At 39.0% G+C, this 19,129-nt stretch overlaps 1 protein-coding gene across 3 annotated transcripts in view; it reads right to left on the bottom strand.

Moving 5' to 3' along the window:
* phactr4a (phosphatase and actin regulator 4a) overlaps positions 1-18,743 on the bottom strand; it is a 34,333-nt gene extending 15,590 nt beyond the window's left edge. Inside the window, exons 1-5 of one of the 3 annotated variants that reach the window (XM_040121673.1) lie at positions 18,404-18,743; positions 10,597-10,639; positions 2,098-2,268; positions 1,930-2,010; positions 564-1,838 (exon numbers count right to left, since the gene is read on the bottom strand). In XM_040121673.1, coding sequence (XP_039977607.1) covers positions 564-1,838; positions 1,930-2,010; positions 2,098-2,268; positions 10,597-10,609 — 1,540 coding nt within the window. In that variant the 5' untranslated portion in view covers positions 10,610-10,639; positions 18,404-18,743. Of the gene's footprint in view, positions 1-563; positions 1,839-1,929; positions 2,011-2,097; positions 2,269-7,887; positions 8,091-10,596; positions 10,640-15,082; positions 15,170-18,403 lie in introns of those variants that run through there. The other 2 variants (XM_040121674.1, XM_040121672.1) reach the window with 2 other exon arrangements.
* Between the last annotated feature and the right edge of the window lie 386 nt (positions 18,744-19,129).

Below are 19,129 nucleotides of genomic sequence, written 5' to 3'. Positions count from 1 at the left end.
GGCGGTACTTCCATTGTCTCTACACAATCATCTAGAAGCTGGCTTTGATGCCCTGAGTCTAGTTTGAAGGTTTGAACTCCTCATAACTGCTCAATTTTACCAACTGAATAGGCCTATATGATCACATAACTTCAGCTCTCTGATCAATAGTCTTCATAAACTTAAATTTCAAAAGTAACACTTTTAGACTTTTTCAAGACAAACAGAAACAATAATATTCACAGGGGCCAGAGGAAATTTATTATGTCATACTTTATTCTCTCTGCATTATAAGAGCTTGAAAAAAAGGGCCTGATTTTTGTGCCTCATCCAGTTTTCACCCTGTTGTGAAACATCATAATCATTCGTGTCAAAAAAGTGTGCCAACAAGGTTATGTGACAACTAATTTTTCTTGATTTCTTTTGATAACCCTGTGACTCAGATTCTGAGAAACCATCAACTTTCTTACCAGTAATTTTTCAATTTTCATTGCACGATTGAATCTCACAAACCGGCAGGTTGACAAGTAGAAAAAACACAACCCAGATTGCTAATATAATGAAACTTAAGGAGGAGATCTTACCTGATCGCTCTCTGAACTCTGCAGCTGGAGTGTATCTGGGCAGTGTACTCCTCCGGTCAGTCTCAGAGGCAGGGCGAGCCTTCTTGTTGTCCTCTGAGGAGCTCTTCTGTAGGGAAGGCCGCAAGTCTATCTCAGACACAGGCCTGAGTATAGGCCTTGAGTCATCCGGCTTTTCTCTCCTTTCCTTCTCCTCCTTCTTTTCCCGTTCATCTCGGCGCTCTCTATCATTTCTCTTGGCCCAGTCATCCCATCTGTCCCTGTCCTCTCTCCTCTCTCTGTCTTCTCGCCTGTCTCTGTCTCGGTCTTCTCGCCTGTCTCTGTCTCTGTCTTCTCGCTTGTCTCTGTCTCTGTCTTCTCGCTTGTCTCTGTCTCTGTCTTCTCTCCTGTCTCTGTCTTCTCGCCTATCTCTATCATCTCTTTCTGCTCGCAGGTCTTTCCTATCCCTGTCTTCTCTGTCATCTCGGTTCTCCTTCCTTTCCTTTTCAAGCCGCCGATCCCTATCTTCTCTCCTGTCTCTGTGGTCCCTCCTTTCCCTCTCATCCCGATCCCTCCTTTCCCTCTCATCTCGATCCCGATCCCTCCTTTCCCTCTCATCTCGATCCAGATCCCTCCTTTCCCTCTCATCTCGATCCAGATTCCTCCTTTCCCTCTCATCCCGATCCCTCCTTTCCCTTTCCCTCTCATCCAGATCTCTCCGTTCTTTCTCCTCTCGATCTCTTCGTTCCCTCTCATCACGATCTCTCCTTTCCCTATTGTCTCTGTCTGTCCTTTCATCTCTCCTCTCTCGGTCATCTCTCCATTCTCGCCTTTCTCTGATGTCTCTGTCTTCCCTCCGGTCAACTCCCCCATCCCTTTCTCTTTCCTCTCTCCAGTCCCTTCTTTCAATGTCCTCCCTGTCCTTCCTTCCTCTATCTCCCCTGTCATCTTTTCCATCTCTTCTCTCTTCTCTGCGGTATCTATCATCTTGAGGCGGTCCTCGGGGTAAAGATCCTCCTCTCTTATCAACATCTGATGGCAGACGGCTTCGTCTGTCTACGTCCACAGAAAGCCGTGCATGAGAGTCAACATCCAGAGGTGCCCGGTTAGTTCGGGAGGCATCGGACAGTGCTCTGCTTCGATGTTCATCTCCCTGAAGCATCCTGATGGGATTCACCTTTATTTCAGAATCCCCTCGAGACACTCGTACCCCGGCTTCCGACACCCTGTCCACATCCGTTGGCATAGGATGCCCATTTTTCACTGGTGGAGCTTTAGAACGGTTCACATCATTGCTCTCTGTCCATGAAGACACAAAACAGTGTCAGTAAAGATGGAGCCAATTCATCCACAAAATATTCTTTAACAAAAACAACTAAGCTCTGCATACCATTCTCTGGAATGTCCTTTAGAACACCTCTTGCAATCAGCTCTTGACGACTTTTTCTAACAGAAATCTTTCTTTCCAAAGCTGAAAAAAGGAAAAATACATCAATAAACCAAGCACAGAGTAATGAACACAACAGGTGGAAATAGTAAAAGCTTGGACCCAGCATACCTATAGATGTTTCAGTGAACTTCTCACTTGGCTTCTTCTTTCTCCATTTCCAGGGCTTGAAGATCCTTCCCATTTTGGAGAACTTGCCTTTGCGTTTGGTTGGAGGGGTTCCCGCACCAGAGTTTCCATCTTCACCCCCTGTTGTGCTGTGTTGCAGGTTGACCTCATCGTCTGCATGAACATGTTTTTTGATTGACATCAGTATTGCATATAATCCAAAACTCCAAATTTTATCAATGAAGTAGTAGCTGTCTTCAGAGTTTTTATACCTTTAAAGGAATTGGGTTTTTGTGACGCCAAAACTTGGCACTCCAACTCAATTTAAATTTAATAAGAATGATAAAATTCATGCTGGATATCCATCTTTGCAAAATACTACTTATTTTAGGCCTTATTCTGTCAAGCATTTTTAATCTCTATGTATCCAGAAGGCCAAAGCAATCTCCAACAATGTGACACACACTCTCTGAACATTCACACATCAGATTCACGTTTAAAAAGCTGTGTTTGAACAACATTTCAGTAATACGGCACTTCAGCATTGATTGCACTGCTCACACATTTGATACACACATCTTGTTTTACAGTATGGTACAGTTCTTTGTCTTCATGTGAATGTAACTGATAAGTCTCTTCTACATTGTATTAACAATCCACATGTTCTCCAGCCTTATCACAAAGTTCTTGGCAAGTCTCTACTATAAATTGGGCATAATGGAATGTAATCTGCAGTCTTACAAATGCCTACTTCCAGATGACAAAAGCTAGTGATCTGTGGCTATATCCAACAATACAGTTCAGGAATCTTCTGTGTCAGTGCAGAAATAGCGACAAGGTCTTAAAACAAAATAGTTCATCTTTTCTGGCGACAAGAGTCACAAGGTAAGATTCCTGGTCAGCTGAGTATGTCCATACATAGGGCAGGAGTTCATATGTAAACTACTGCATAACTTATCATCATATTAAAAGGACCAAACATCTAAACATTACTGGTCCAAATTCCACTCTTAATGTCTGCTTAGCTGTTTCAGCTGGCCAATGACAGCCAGACAATGAAATATGGGCACAGTCTCTTCTGGTATTATTTACAAGGTGGTGTGAATTAATGTAATTTTTGCCATGATAGTGATAGGTATAGGATCATGTAATGTCCTCTGCATTTGTCACATTCACCATCAATATCAAGTTTTAATATTCTTCTTTTAAACCAGAATAATACAACTAAAATAGTGAGGAAAAAGATTAAACTGAAAAAAAAAAGAAACAACTGGGGCAGAAACCATGAGTGAAAATTCCCAAATAAGTCTTATGCTATTGAAAATCCAAAGACACCAATAACTGGGTGTGAAACCAATACTATGATTCTTGGCCGATGAGTAGAATGGCAGCAGTTGCACAACATTGTGCAACATAGCAGCAAGCAAAGACCCGTGCAGAAGGCATGTGGTTTAAGAGCAGTAAGAATAGAAGGGTGAATTTAGTGTGACTTAACCACTGTTTTGCAATCGAATGTACAGGAAGACAGTCATTAGAGTGGCTACACTGAGAACTGTATGACAGTGTGAAGGTGCACGCTTGATGAGAAGAATTTACAGACTCTTCAAATCACACATCAGTCAATTAATTATTCTTACATTACTAAATTGCTCACAGTCAGACAAAGTGTAAGTTGTGGTAGATAGGATGTAAAACAAGGTGAAATGAAATAAAAGAATGGAGAAAACCAACATAAACAGTGGAGGCAAAATGGGTTAGAAGAGACAAGACATGAGAAAAAGGTGCACAAGGTGAAGAGATGGGATCCCTGGTTTCCTTTCACCAGCACCATAACAGACAGATTCCTACTGAACAATATCTGACAGAATAGGAGTTGGTACTGGATTCTACATGTTTTTTCGTGTTTCTACGTGTTACGCTGAGATACTGAAAGTGGATTGTTACCCTTCCTAATCACTATAAAACCCATGTCCCGAAGATGAGTTTTTCAAGGTCACAGATAAATGTGGCCAATATAGAGGGTCAGGGAGGCTCAGAACATCAGGCTCCTTTGGGAAGGGGGGGGGGGACAAAAAAAAAAAAAAACAACAACATAATTTTTTCTTGTATCGAATTGAGGTGTTAATGATTAGTGCCTGACCTATTATCACCTACTGGAATTTGATCAATCAGGAATATAAGAGCTGATTGTGCAGATTTCCAGATATTGGTTCTGTCCATGTGGGTTTTTTCAGTGGCTGCCATCCAATTTCCATACAGTTGAGACAAATGTGCCATCTGTACAGTGGACAACCACAATCAGACCAAATGCAGCGGAAACAATATGAATAGGTTTCCATATGTCAGATAGAAGAGAGTTTACCCGGACTGAAGTAAACCTCGGTCCCACAGCTCTTATCTAACCAGTCTACAATAGTTCCTGCTTCTTTTGCCATTTTTTCATGCATATTACCTCTTACAAAACTGATCCCCTGAATTCTATGAACACTGAGTTACAACTCACCCCTAAACTACAACATGCTTATGTTCTTAATAATAAAAACAAGTCAAACTTTAGTCTGTTGTCGAAAGAATGGGGCAGCCCATTTTGGCTTTCTACTGATATTAAAATGGGCTGCCATTTGTGATCATTTGAGGGCTACAGCCCTGTTCACTGATACCTGTTTGGGGTTTGGCTCTTTTTAAGTGCTCTTCATGTTTAGTTCCAAGGCCGGTGTCTGTCTACAGTCTGCCACTGATGTCTTACTAACTGAGCTAACTATTCTCTGTATGTTTCCTGACCAGAATTCCACTTTTACAATTTCATGTGTTTTAGATTTGTATTGCGTATGTAAGTAGGACTCCAAATATTTTGATTTCGAATATAGAAAATAATCCGAGCTATGATTTACACAGCACTTTCACATCCAGATTAGAGCTGCAACTATTAATCGATTACTCGACTGAAGCAAAGTTAAATTGCAAACCATTTTATTCATCAATTAATCCTATTAGTAATATTTCATATAAAAATGTCAAACATTTTAATGTTTCAAGCTTATTTAAGATGAGAATTTGCTGCCCTTCTTGCTCCTACATCATAGTTGATCAAATGTTTTTGGGTTTTGGACTTGGGTCGGAATAAACAAGACTTCACCTTGTGCTGCTGGTTATTGTGATTGGCTTTTTCTCTGTTTTCTGACGTGTTATGGACCAAATGATTAAATCAAGAAAATAGCGAGTAGATTAATTGATAATGAGATAATTATTAGTTGCAGCCCTGGTACTTATTTCCAAAGGCTGTGCCATAACCAACTTCAAATTAACAGGGCTGCAACTCAATATTTTTATTATTGATTAATCTGCTGATTATTTTCTTGATTTATCATATTTTTTTGTCTATAGAAGTCAGTAAATCTTGAAAGTCATCATTTTATCAGCCAGTCAACTAACTGAAATCAACTAATCACTGCAACTCAAAACTAAAATTTTGAGACTGAATAACCTCCAGATTCAAACAGAATGTCTTCATCTGTCAGAGAGGGCATGTTCATGTTCATGTTCAGTGTAAACATGTTCAGTTTGACTATGCATTATTAGAGATCACAACACATGAATCAACTGCTGGATTAAGTACAACTTTTTATTACCATGCTACACTGTGTCATGTATCACATGACAGTACAGAAAGATGTGTACTCTTCAGCCTTGACCTTTTTAAAATGACTCTTTGTCTTCACACTTGGTTTAATTTATCTCTACTGGTAGCAGACAGAAAAACTTTATACAGGCAGGTCAGAATGCCTTCTATGTCAATAAGCAATATTTCTTACCCTGTGTATAATCCTGTTGATCACCCTTAATGTGTTACCACTGTTTTTCTGTGTCAGTGCAGTTTGTGTGTTTGGTATACATGTGTGTTTTGATGAGTTGAGACTGTCCAGCCATATGGAATATTTTAACAGTTTTAATCTGCAACTATTTTGATCACTGAGTTAATGTTTTAGTCATTTTGTTGAGGAAAATGCCAATCATTTTGTGTTTCCATTTTCTCAAATGTGATCATTTGGACTGCTGATTAGACAAAACAAAACAAAGCCATTTGAAGATGTCACCTTGGGCTGTGGGAAATTGAAACAGGATTTTTCACCATTTTCTAAAATTTAATAGACAAAATTATTAATTTATCGAAAAAGTAATTTGCATATTAATCAATAAGGAAAACAGTCGTTAGTTGCAGCCCAAGCACTGATAATTTGCCACAAAACACACTTTAGTGCTGGTTAATTTGCAGTCAACCTAAGATGACCACCAATGCATCAAATTCTGTTCATACAAAAGTCTCTCCATAAATGTTTACATTATTTTGTCCACCGACTGTGTGAAGTAAAGAAGGCTGTTGGATGCTTGAGAAATCCCATGCTGAAATGCAGGCTGACAAAGGTCAGTGAACTCTGTACAGTGCACTGGCCTCACAGCTATTCCTGAAACATAACCCAGGCACCAGTGGGTGGTAAACTGGGAGGGGTGGGGTGGCAGTGATCTGGGATAGCAGTGATGTGGCTTGGCTGCAACAGAATCAGTGTGTGATGTGGTGACCTTGTGTTACAGTACAGCATGGCTATTTGAGATGGCTTCTTTTCACAAAAGAAGCAGAGAATTTAAGACATTTACCCCAGACATTTAACAGATGAGGTGAAAGACGTTCAAGAGGAAAAAATCTTTCAATGCTAAGACTAAACACTAACACAAAGCGGTCTGCCACAGGTCAGGTCTGATAAACGGATTCTAAAACAGGGAACCTAAGACACTATTAACAACACAGACTTCTGTAAATGTTCAGCCATTCAAACTCAAAGACCTAATAAAAGCATGAAAGCTGCACTAACCAGCTGGCTCTAATGCAATACCCTGGACTCCTCTGATCAAGCTGTCCATATGACTCATGTCAATCACATATGTTGACACAAACTTCACAAAATCGCACGCCAGGGGCAAAAACATATCTTGCATAGAGAGCAAATATGTAACCAAGAGGATGATCTTATGTTACTTGTTTTCTGTAGGAAGTGGAGTTAGTGTGTTTAAAGAGAAACCCTATAGTAAAATATAAAGCCAATATTGATCCAACAAATTCTAAGGGAACGGACCATTGTTTCTGTATACCAAACAAAAGGCCATGACCAAATTAAAGTTTGTGATATTGCAGAAAAGAGGTTACAGACAAGTGGGTGAAGTGCATTACACAGATGCTGGATTCCAATAGCTGCAAGCTATATTGTTAAGAGGAATTGTAGGTGTGCAGACACAACAAAGAGGATCCTTCTTTTTTTTTTGACAGCAAAGAAGGTTCTGAGTGTTTGAACTGTTATTAGCTTAAACGGAGAGTCAGGTGCTTTTTTGGTTCTCTGTACACCTTTGGATGACAATATGACTTAAAAGTCATGTCACTTAAGTTAAAACACAGATCCATATTTGGAGAGCTGGTGTCAGTTGGTGCCTTGTACCCTCAAATCTTGTATTTCAAAAAGGCTTCAACAGGGAGATGGAGTGCTGCGTGCAGAGACAGAGGTTTGTGTGGTCTGTATATTTCACAATCACCACATTCCATCTGCACGCATACTTTTACACCTGTCTGTTCCTGCCACCTTCAAGTTTCTCTCTGGTTTAAAAAGACCTGCTCATATATGCTCTTGTTGGCTTTCCATTTTACGCAAATGCAAACATGTTCGCCATGTTGTTTCCACATCTAAAATCAGTCAAAGTTATGTTCAAGGGAACCATTGAGTGCTGAGCCTCTAGCCTTGGACTCACCCGTATTGTGTTGGGCTGGTTGCCCGGCCACTGTCTCACTGCTAGCACTGTGTCCCATGCTACGGCTCCTGTCCCCAATGGCCTGCTGGGCCCTGCCTCTCCTGAGGCCCACGGCAGGAGAGGAAAACCTAGAGCCACCTCGCTCTTCTCCAACCAGACATAGAGCTTCTGTAACTCAAGACTGTCTTGCTCACTTGCGTCGTTTAGCCTTTCTTGTCTCTACAGTCTTGCCCTCCCCCCTCCCTTCAGCCTGTTTTATTTGGTCTCTCCCTCCCTTCCTCCCTCCTTCTTTTGCTTTAAAATACAAGCACACTCAGTCACTCACTTCTTAGGTCCCACCCTTCTTCGAGCTCTGGCTTCATAAATAAGGTACACCAATAAGGTAATCCAGCAGGCTTGGATGCCTTTCATTCCTGAGAGCAGATTTTTCGGGGGCAAAGTTCACAGTAGGCGAGCTTTGAGATTTGGCTGGTCCAGCCATCGAGCCTTGAGGGATTTGCGATGCAGTGGGGCCCCCCGCCAGCACCATTTCACAGACTGATAAAACACTACTCCCTGAAGGGCGATGGGCGGGCTCTGTAGGGTAAGGTAACTCGAGAAGTGGAAGGTGAGCTGGGCCAAGGTGGAGCTCAGTACATGAGAAGAGGAAGTGACACAGCGGAGGTGTCTGGGGATTGCCATTTTAAACAATGAAATGCACGTGGAAACTGATACGACTTGTATTAGATATTAGCCACTCTATTTTACAGCTAGAACACAATTCCTTGACCATACCTCCCTCAGGTTTGGGTGCGAATGCTTTTATTACAATTTAATTTGTTGTTATGTTTAGTTTTACATATTGTATCTCTTTAAATTCTTTTGTAACACATTGAAAAGTAACAAAACAATATCTAATATTGAAATGTCAAACACACAAAACCTGAGCAGGCACAACATCAAAACTTGTCTAGAGGCCTTAGTCTCAGAAACATACCAATGCTGGACAGAAACAAGGCAACCAGGTAATCTGTGTCTGAACATTTTTATCACAGCACTGTGTGATTTTGTTATATGTAATCAGTGTTTGGGAGTTAGGCACACTGCTTCTTGCATGTTAGAGATTAAATTAGAAAGTAGGAAAAAAGATGTTAACTATCTTTTCCACTGCTAATCAGACGGAAGCTGGTTTATAGAAAATTATCCTCTCTGCTCAGAGTACAACACAGTACAGTGTAACAACATGTTTATGAAGTTTTTTCTCCCCAAATGCGGGGACGAGGATATGAAATTAATAGCTTTCCATAAAATGTAGGCAAAAACAAGATGCTATTGCTGGTATATATTGAGGTATATTAGATTGTAATCTAAAATTTAGCTAAGAAGAGGTTTGGTAAGCAGCAAGAGACAAAACTATCCCTGTGTTTTCAGACATTCAATGCATCAGAAGAAGCTCACTTCATAACATGCTACATAACTGTTGCTCCCTCTACAGTCCAATTAAAGCTACAGCATAGAAGAACGACTGACACAGGAATGTGTGGAATGCAAGTCTGCCTTTTGATAAAAGGACGATGATTAGGACAATAATCCTTGAAATCACTTGTAAATAAACAGGGATGACAACCAATGACATCTTCTAATTTATGACTCATCATGAAATTTAAATCTTTTTTTCACTCTTTCTAAAGAAAAGCAGCAGATGGAGATAAAACATATTTCTTCAGGCTTTTAAACAAACCTGAAAGTGAACATGGAGGCCAGCTAAACAAAAACAACTTGATGATTCAGAAAAATAATACTATGTCATCATGACAACCCTAAAAGATACAATATAAAATAATATGAGCCAATACGCTGGATGACTTTGCCTTTTCAGATCAAAATACATGGACATGTGAAGCATGCCAGCTGCTTAACAGCCATGCCTTCATCTCAGAAACACATTACTTTTAGAACAGGGTCGAGGAGGAAGTCCAGTTTATCTGAACTGTATTACAGTTAACGGAATTGAAAGATGTTCAAATGTAAATCCAAATGTATAAAACTGAAATGTAAATGTTCTAATTTTCACATCCAACAACAGACAGAAAGCAGGTTCACTCACAAATATATTCAGACTGCACAGCCATCCCAGGTATTCCTCACAGATGTCAAAATTTCCCGACAACAGTTCAGCCTAAGAACAAAGATCCTCTGACCAACGTAAGTCTATACGTGATACGTTGAGGTTGTCAAATGATCGAGGTCAGTTGTGAAATAGACACAAGACCATGCGTGGCAGAGAGAGAAACCGGCAGCTCTGCTAACCTACAGGTGTGTCCTCCGGGTGAGAGCCAATCAGATAAGTGCAGTATCAACAGCACAGTGCATCACAGGGTCAGCCCCTTAATGGACTGCTTCATAACATAGCACTGTGTTTGTTGACTCACCACTTTCTGTCATCACGATACTATGATTGAGATAACATCAGTCTCACTATAGTCAGCATATACAGTATACTAAAATAAAATCTTTAGAAACAGATGGGTTTTTTTCCAACTCCAAGTTAAACAAGGTTTTCTACACAAAAGAAAAACTTTTGTGTAGAAAAAAAAAAGAATTTTTAGTTTTTGTCGTTGTATGAAACCAATTTTCAGTATTAATAAAAAAGGCAGTATTAATAAATACAGTATTAATACAAAATACTGTATTTATTACAGTAATTATAAAAAAGGCTGTTTTTATTACCAGGATTTTCCATCGGTGTCCAAAACTCAGCAGTCAGCAGCTCCTGAAACACATGAACAAATGGAATCATTATGAAATGTATAAATTTAGGAGAATACCAATACAACAGATTACTTCATTATAAGAAGTATGTATCTAAGAGTTCTTCAAGACAAGACAGGTTAAACAAAATGTTTTACTTCATTAAATCCTCTCCCTTGTCGTCATTTTGATCATAACTAATTTACAAAAAATACAAAAAAATTCAGTCACATGAAACATAATGCAGGGGTTAGGGAACTAAGTAAATCTGAAACTAGCTGATATTTAAGTTAAACTTTACTAGAACTAACAAAAGTCATTCCAATAACTTAAGACTCTAGTTTTCCATTATTGCTCTGTAAATAAATGAATGACTTTCAGGGCACTTCAATAGACTAGCAGTTCTCTGCAGCTAATGGGGGGCAGATTGAAGCTGAACAAAAGCTCTGCTGTGTTAGCTAAGAAAAAATAGTGCGTTAATAAGCTGACACACTGCAAAAAATCCATTCTGAATCCTTCTACACTTAAAGGCAAAGCAACATGTCTAATTCCAAATTTAATTTAAAGAGACATGAAAACAGCTGTCAAGATTTAGAAGTTATAAGCTGATTGCAGTGTCCAGGAGAATAGGAATACTGGTACATTATTTCTGAAAGGAGATGAGGAACAAAAGGTAAACAATTAAACACACAGTGAACACTCTTAAAAAATACACTCTTAAACAATTAAGCCCTTTGGTTAAACAGATAACATACTAGATGGGCTGGTAAATATGAGCATGTTGTGTGCAGTTTTGTTTTGTAAATCATCTTACATTAAGTGGTGTGTAAAGCTCAAAGATGAGACAAAACAGTTAACTGTTTTACTCTGTTTTACACAATAAACATATATAAACCCACATACAACCATTGCATGGTTTGGAAAGATGTAGTTAGTAATAACTGCAACTGTGTGATAGAATGAGACATGCAGTGACGCAGTCATTTTTCTCAAGCTGAAGTCATAATCAGTTTATGGGGACTTCTAAGGTTGTTTTGGGACTTTCAAATTACACTCATTTAACAGTTTATTGGGTAAATCTGGCTGTTGAACTGTACTGCGTTATACAGAGAGGAGTTTCTGTTATTCAGTCTACTCTCATTGATATAAATTGGGTTGACAAAATAATAGAAATATTTGTCAGTATAGTGCAATACTATTCAACAGCCACCTAAACTGCAGCCTCCAAAATGAGTATACAATTGAGTCAAAATCTCTCTCAAACAGTTTTAACAAAAACTGAACATTATAACCTTCATGAAGGAAGAATTTATTGCAGGGCTGTTGTATTAGACTGAATTAGTTTTAATTACGTGTACCCATTGAACTGACAACTGTGTATGTTTTAGGGGGGGTATTTTCCAATTGTTCTGTAACACATTAAACTTTTACATGGTTAAAAAAAAAACAAACAAACAAACAATTTTATACATGGACAACAAACAACAAGAAACTGACTCGAGACAAACATATAATACAGAAAATCATACATATATTGTAGATATTGTAGACTGTAGGTCAAAACAACGACATCTGTCCCTTTTGGTAATTCTGACCATTGAGAGTTTTTTGGTCTCATGGTCAATGGACCCATAGTCAAAACTGGAGTCAAAAGTCCTGAGTATTAACATGTAAGATTTTCAACAGCAACCAAACACAGCATTTCAAACTGTCAAAGAATAATGTTACAACATTAAGCTTAGTTTTAATTTTAGACATGATCATCCTGTACATTTCCAGCAGCAATACAGCTATAAAGTGGTCTCTGTAAAGGTAACTGTCCATGTTAAAGCTACAGGAAGCTTAATCTTTAATCATGGTTAGTTTTATATACACACACACACACACACACACACACACACACACACACACACACACACACACACGTGTATATATACATATACATATACATAGATACACACATTATATATATCTATATATATCCATCTATGTCCATCCATCTCCATCGATCTATCTCCATCTCCCCACATATCTCCATATCTCGACCTACCTACCTACCTACATTTGAATTTACAGAAGAAATTAAACAACTTTGTAATACACAAATTCTTAAGAATTAAGTGTGTTTCTATTTTATGCAAATTAAAACAGGACATCCGTCAAAATAATGCAAAAACATTTCAAGATGTCAATAACAACAGCATACTGCAGTGACAGTAACAAAGCAATAACTTTAACAACTTAAACTGCAATTTCAGCATTCAACCACTACCGGTCCACACTGCAGAAGATAAGTGTAATCATACTGTATTTTAAATCAGGCTATTATTGATGTTGGAAACAACTGAAGGAGCATTCTCAGAGATAGCACCCTTTCCCATAAATAAGCCCACCCAGATAGATAAAATCACTCGGTTTTAGCTAGAATGATTAGGTACCTTATTTCACTCTTTTCAAACAAACTCATTTTTTGCCACACACTTTTCTGAGTTGTGTGCACTGCAGTAATTAAGTGGGAACTAGAGGCTTCTCTGCGCACAGCCACCTAGCTAGGGTCTATCCATAGCCTGCATGTGAGGCATTTACAGGGCATCTGTAAATTGTAGCTACAGAAAATAACCTGGGTCAGTCTCTGCATGCACATCGATCACACATTGTCCAACCCACCCACCACAAGTAATTTGTCAACCTGTGGGAAACACTGGATAGGCCCATTTTTCTTTCATATAGGCTATTTATTTTATATTATTTTTCATTTTTAGAGATTTTGCAGCTGTACATTTTTAAACAGGGAAGGAAACCCTGTCTTTGCATTTCTTTTCATCACAGTCTGTTTTAATAAAAGTGCTTGTAACATCTCACACATGGCTCTGACTTACAACTGAACATTTAGCCCACTTCATAGGTAATACCGAGATATATATCGTGTATCACTACTCAGCCTAAAAATACAGAGATATGGCCTTTGGTCTATGTCGCCCAGTCCTACTGTTAAGCAATAGTCATTAAGTCATAACTAGGAGCAGGAAAAATTTAAATTACTTTCTATTAACTGATGGCATAACACCAACACCATTTAGTTAAAAATTCACAATTTTGAATGTCCTGCAGCTTTAAGACTGAGCAGCTAGGCAGAGGGGGACTGAGCAGAGTGTCAACATCAGGATCATAAGGACAGATAAGCAGCTGAAACTGACAAACATACAGACAATCTGTGTTGTCTCTCCCAGTGAGCTACACAGTAGCTATTCAAATGAGGGCCCTACCTGTATTTGGTCAAAATCTGTAGGTGTGTCTATATCATGACGTTGACAGGGAAGGGTCCAAACAGCAGTATCAGGCTGCACTTTGGAATGTCAAAAGTCCATTGACAACAAACTGGTAAAACCCAATCTGTGTGACTAAGTAGACTGCCCAATGCGTACACTGCAGAATGACAAGGAGAGTGTAGCCTGCAGGCAAGTACTTGACCCTCTTGTCAGATGGACTAGACCAGCTTCTTATGGTGCCACAGGTTCTCTGTGAATTCAGCTTTCAAATGTAGTCATGATGAAAGAAAATTACTATAGGCTAACTGATTCAGCTTAACGTACTTCTACTGAGGATCACTGATCTTGGATCTTTGAAGTACTGTCCATGCAATTTGGCTTTGACTTCTGGTTCCAGTGGGACAACTTAGCAGCAAATTGATTATGGCACTCCTTTTGCCAGGTCACAGTCATCACCACTGACAAAAATACCAAGATATTGTTATACTACTAAAATGAGTCCATTAGCTCCCATGCAAACTACAGAACCAACTCTGCCTTGATCTTTTAAATCAGCTAGAAATAGCTTTTTTTAAAAGGAGCAGCCAACCCTCTGCCTGGTCAGTGTTGGTTCAGTCCAACTGGTTTGACAAGTCCTGGCATTTAATGTACACACAGCACATGCTCAACAGCTGCAAGCAGGATTACATGTTTGTAATGTACACCACTAAAAATGATCCATTGAAAAGGCTAAAGTCCACTTCTCTAGTGTGCATGTTACTGCTGCATATCTTCCTCAGGGTATGAAAGTAATGTCCACAAGAATGATCAAAAATGTTAGCTTACACTATTTGTTCATTTACTGTGACGGTACAGAGGGGACATGAGAGCATACTATGCTAAAGAGCAGTGTGACCCAAAGGGAAAAAACAAAAGCAAGAAAAAGTATGAAAGCTCTCATCAGCCTATATAAATATATTGTCAACAAGCCTGCTATTTGTTGACAATATATTTCTGCCTGGATATCAATGTCATAAAATACTCATTACTAAATACACAAAATATCTATTAAATCTGAGCTAATTAACAATGACAGCCCTATTTGATTTCGTTAATTTTCATGCCATTAAAAAAAAAAAAATGGCATAATCAATTTGTTATCCATTGTTTCCAACATGCACATACAGAGAGAGAAGTTGATACACATTTGAACTCACAAATAATTCACTAGATGAGGTTCAGCACCACTGCAACCCAATGTTGTTCTCAAATATCCTACCGGTGCACTGGGCCCAGGCGAGCTCCAGCTCTGAAGGGCAACAATTAGCTGGTTCAGGCTGGCAGCAAAGCAAACACTGAGTCGAGTTAATGTGCACCGCTTTGTGAGCATACAAGCCGGGAAACTACAGAAGCTGAGCCAGTCTCCATATTGTAATGCTGAAGGCCTAAGGACACCACATAAACATGTACAAACGCACACAGGTTCACACCTAGTCCTGCCATTATCTTACAGAGAATCCAAAAGTTGAAGAGGTAACTTTCTGATCTCAATTAGCTTATGTCCGGTTTTAATTCGTTGCCTCCACACATTTCTTTGTGTATCAGGTCCACCGGAAATATCTCAGCATTAGAAGGAGTATAACTTAGAGAACAGTATGCAAAATGGCTGCTCGATTTTCAGGTTTAGTAACAGGATCCAACAGAGGTATTTCAGCACTTTCACATGAGTGCAGCTGTACGCCTTTTTTATATTTCTTATGGAGGTGAGGGTTCAGACTTGTTTACACAATAAGGTTGCAATACTTTGAGTAATGTATGAACTATTTAGGACGCATTATGACCGACATTTCAATGTGAATAAATTCTGCAAAAATGTCAATGCATTGCTATTTGTCAAATGTACGTTTATAGCAGAACAATTTTAAAAAAAAAGACTACAAGTCAGGCTGTAAATGAACAAGAGGCTAACAATTATGTTTTGCATGTTTGCACTATAATGCTAATGCAGGCAATGAACTATAAGCTTGTAAAAGATTTCCAACCACTGTTGCATGGAGGTACACCTTCCTTAATCATGCAACAACCGAGACAATTACACTTAAGGCAGATTGTGTTATTTTATCCATCTGATATACATGTTTCCTCTTGAAAATAAGGAAAATAAGGAGCGAAAATAACAGGAGCGAACTCCTGTTTTCTGTGGTTTCAATGTCTTAGCAACGATCTTCAACCAAAAAATCTCATTCACAAATTCCTTAACCATCATTTGATTTTCTAAATGTTTTTTAATTCACTTTAACCACCATTCTTTTCCACAGTGATAATTGATCTAATTTTTCAAAGATGAGTGCATATTATATCAACTTATGCCTTGAAAATAAAATTACTGGTAACTGAGCCATGGTAACCAGGGAATAATTCACTCCCATAAATCAAAGCACACTCTGGAAAGCCACAGACAAGATTGCAAACCACCACTGTCAACTGGTATAATGCTAACTGGACAAGCTCACTGCCAGGCTTGCTGCTTGTCATCAAAAATAAAACACAAATAGTGCATCTCATCTAAGACTGCAAGAGCTGAACACAGACTCCAAACCTTGTTAATGTACATTTTACTCAGTTCAAATGGAACTTACATGTTGACGGCAAAGCAATAAAAATTCCTGATATTGCTGAATTATGATATAATTAAACAGGTACTTCTTACTATCACTGACATTCTTAATAGATAGGGTTCCTTTGAAAAGTCACTGTTTAAAATCAGCTCTGCTCTGTTTGCCACTGGACAGTAGTTCATAAATTTTACACAATCTTGTTTGTTCACTGTAAGCTCCCAATTAGCTCATTAAGAACTCCCAGTTCATCGGATAATGGGGCAGAGCCCTGCAAAGCTGAGAGGAGTACAATCAGCCATTGTGCCAAGTTTCATTCTGCAGACTGAGTAATCACTAAATAAAGGGCTAAGCCGAAGTTTGTTTGGGAGCGAGCTGCATGGATTTCAATGAGCCACTGTCAACTGCTAGCTGATAATGGCGCACACACACATCTGATTATATAAGACACACACTGACCCATAAGATTCAAATGCTCAAATAATTTCATCTGAACACGTTTTTGGTTTATTTCTATTCTAAGAACCACAGTAGCTTGTTTTACCAAATTGTACCACCTTTACAGTTTGTTTCCAAAATCTAAATGGACTTGAGAGAGAGAAGATACCTCTACTGAGGCTACAAAATGCACTTTTAGAAATATCTGATCTGCATCTGGATTCAGAAAATAAGTGCTAAACTTACCATCAAATCTGATTTAAAAATGTTAAATGTTAGTGTTTTTGAGACATACTCCTAACTAACATTTTAACCGGACTGCAAACATTACCTCCTTGGGTACAAAATTACCCCCAGACAAACAGAAGGTACAAGGTACAAGATTACAGTGACATTCCACGGTGGGTGTCCACTTCCACCATTTGAATCTTTTGAAAAGCAACGCCAATCCCCTGCAACATGCCCTATCACTGCCGATGTCTCAAACTCATTCCACATTGCTACCCACCTTTACGTATTTAGATTGAGATTAAAAAAAACATCTCTTCCGCTCGGCAAGTGAGGTGTAATTCTTGTGAGATGCAACAATCCACGACTGTCTGTATACAAAGTACAATAACATGAATGACCTGATTACAATGCTGCCTATCTAGAACAAATACAATAAGCTGCAGCTCCTTTTGTCCTCTCTCTTCTAACAGTCTGTGTTGCCCCATAGGGCGTATTGCTGCTTTCAGTCAGTACTAAAAGCACTGGATGCTTGTTGGAACAAGTAGACGGGCCTGTGAATGGAATGCACTGGAATGCTTCACAGATGGGGAAGTTGCCACAAATAATATACACCTGAAGCCTCCCTTCAGTCATTGTAATTTAATGCTTCAACTGCCATGCAAACGTCCGAGGGCTCTGTGACGCCTCAAATTCAAATGTACTGAGTTAGAAGAAATACAAAACAATAAATAAATATATAAATATATATATAAATAAATAAATAAAAATTATTATTTTTTTTAAACATAGGTTTTAACATACTTGCGGTGGTTAAGTGTCCTGTGAACAAACGTCCATGAAGCCATGAGTACGGTTTTTTCAGATCTTCAGCATAGCCTTCTTGCATACAGTATATGGACACTAACAAGCCAATCACACAGGTACAGGTAGCGGCTAATTGTGGCTAACTGTTAGAAAGTTAGGTATACTGTAACACAGTCTGAGTACCGTCCTATAACCTGTTTTCGATCTCCCTGTGCATTCTCCCTTTGTAATTTGACCAACCAAAAGTAGGTTTGTGCGCTAAACATAGAAACGCATTACAAACAGTGCTGGCATAATGCTAATCCTTGGCTGTTGCTAGCTAAAGTACAGTCAGCAACAGGTGGCTACTGTCCCTGTACTGTAGCATTAGCTTTTTTCGCTAAAGTAAATTAGCTAACACTTGTTCTAGCTCAAAAGATCTACGTATATTGGCGCACAAAGGCTACTCACCTTTTCTAACAACCGCTTAACTCGTGTGGAAATCTATCCAAAGGCAGGAGACGTGTTTTCCTCGTATCTCGTTGACCCCTGATTACTTCTGACACTTGTCGCTGCTGTCCATCACAGTGAGAAATAAAGGCGGAACTAGCTTCACTAACTACCTTTTGACCCAAGTAAAGTCCTAAAAGTAACTTTCCAAAGCGGGGAAATTAGATAAAGCATACAAGCATCGCCTGCATTTTACTCCAAATGCCAGGAGACAATTTAAATGTTTAATTTAAAACTTCTTTTTTTTCCCACTTTGCTTTCAAAAGCTGTTGCACGTAAACTCCGTGGGAAGATTAAATACTGTTGCGCATGCGCACATCTACGCAAGGTGATCGCTCCCCCACTAGTAAAAAATCTGACCACACGCCCCTCAGGAACCACGTGACCAGTGTCATAACAAAAAAAACAAAAAAACATTTCATGGTTAAGGTTGGGTAGCGCAGGGGAATGACATACAAAAATATGGTTAAGGTATGTTTAAGTTTCGGGACTAAACCCCTTTGATTGGAGGTAGGGAAAGTGTCGTCATGGTTACAGTTAGGCAGTTCCACATGGTTTGTCCCCTCTCACCTGGAGCGTCACTATTCGAAATGATTACAACAGTCTTGTTGAATTCGAGGAAAATTTGTGGTCCTGAATAGAGTTTTCCAATGTTAAAGTATATCTTTTGTAAATTAGTTGGCTTAT

This window comes from Xiphias gladius, chromosome 24, assembly GCF_016859285.1.
Source record: "Xiphias gladius isolate SHS-SW01 ecotype Sanya breed wild chromosome 24, ASM1685928v1, whole genome shotgun sequence".
Lineage (NCBI taxonomy): Eukaryota > Metazoa > Chordata > Actinopteri > Istiophoriformes > Xiphiidae > Xiphias > Xiphias gladius.
This window is presented reverse-complemented; position numbering and strand designations above follow the sequence as displayed.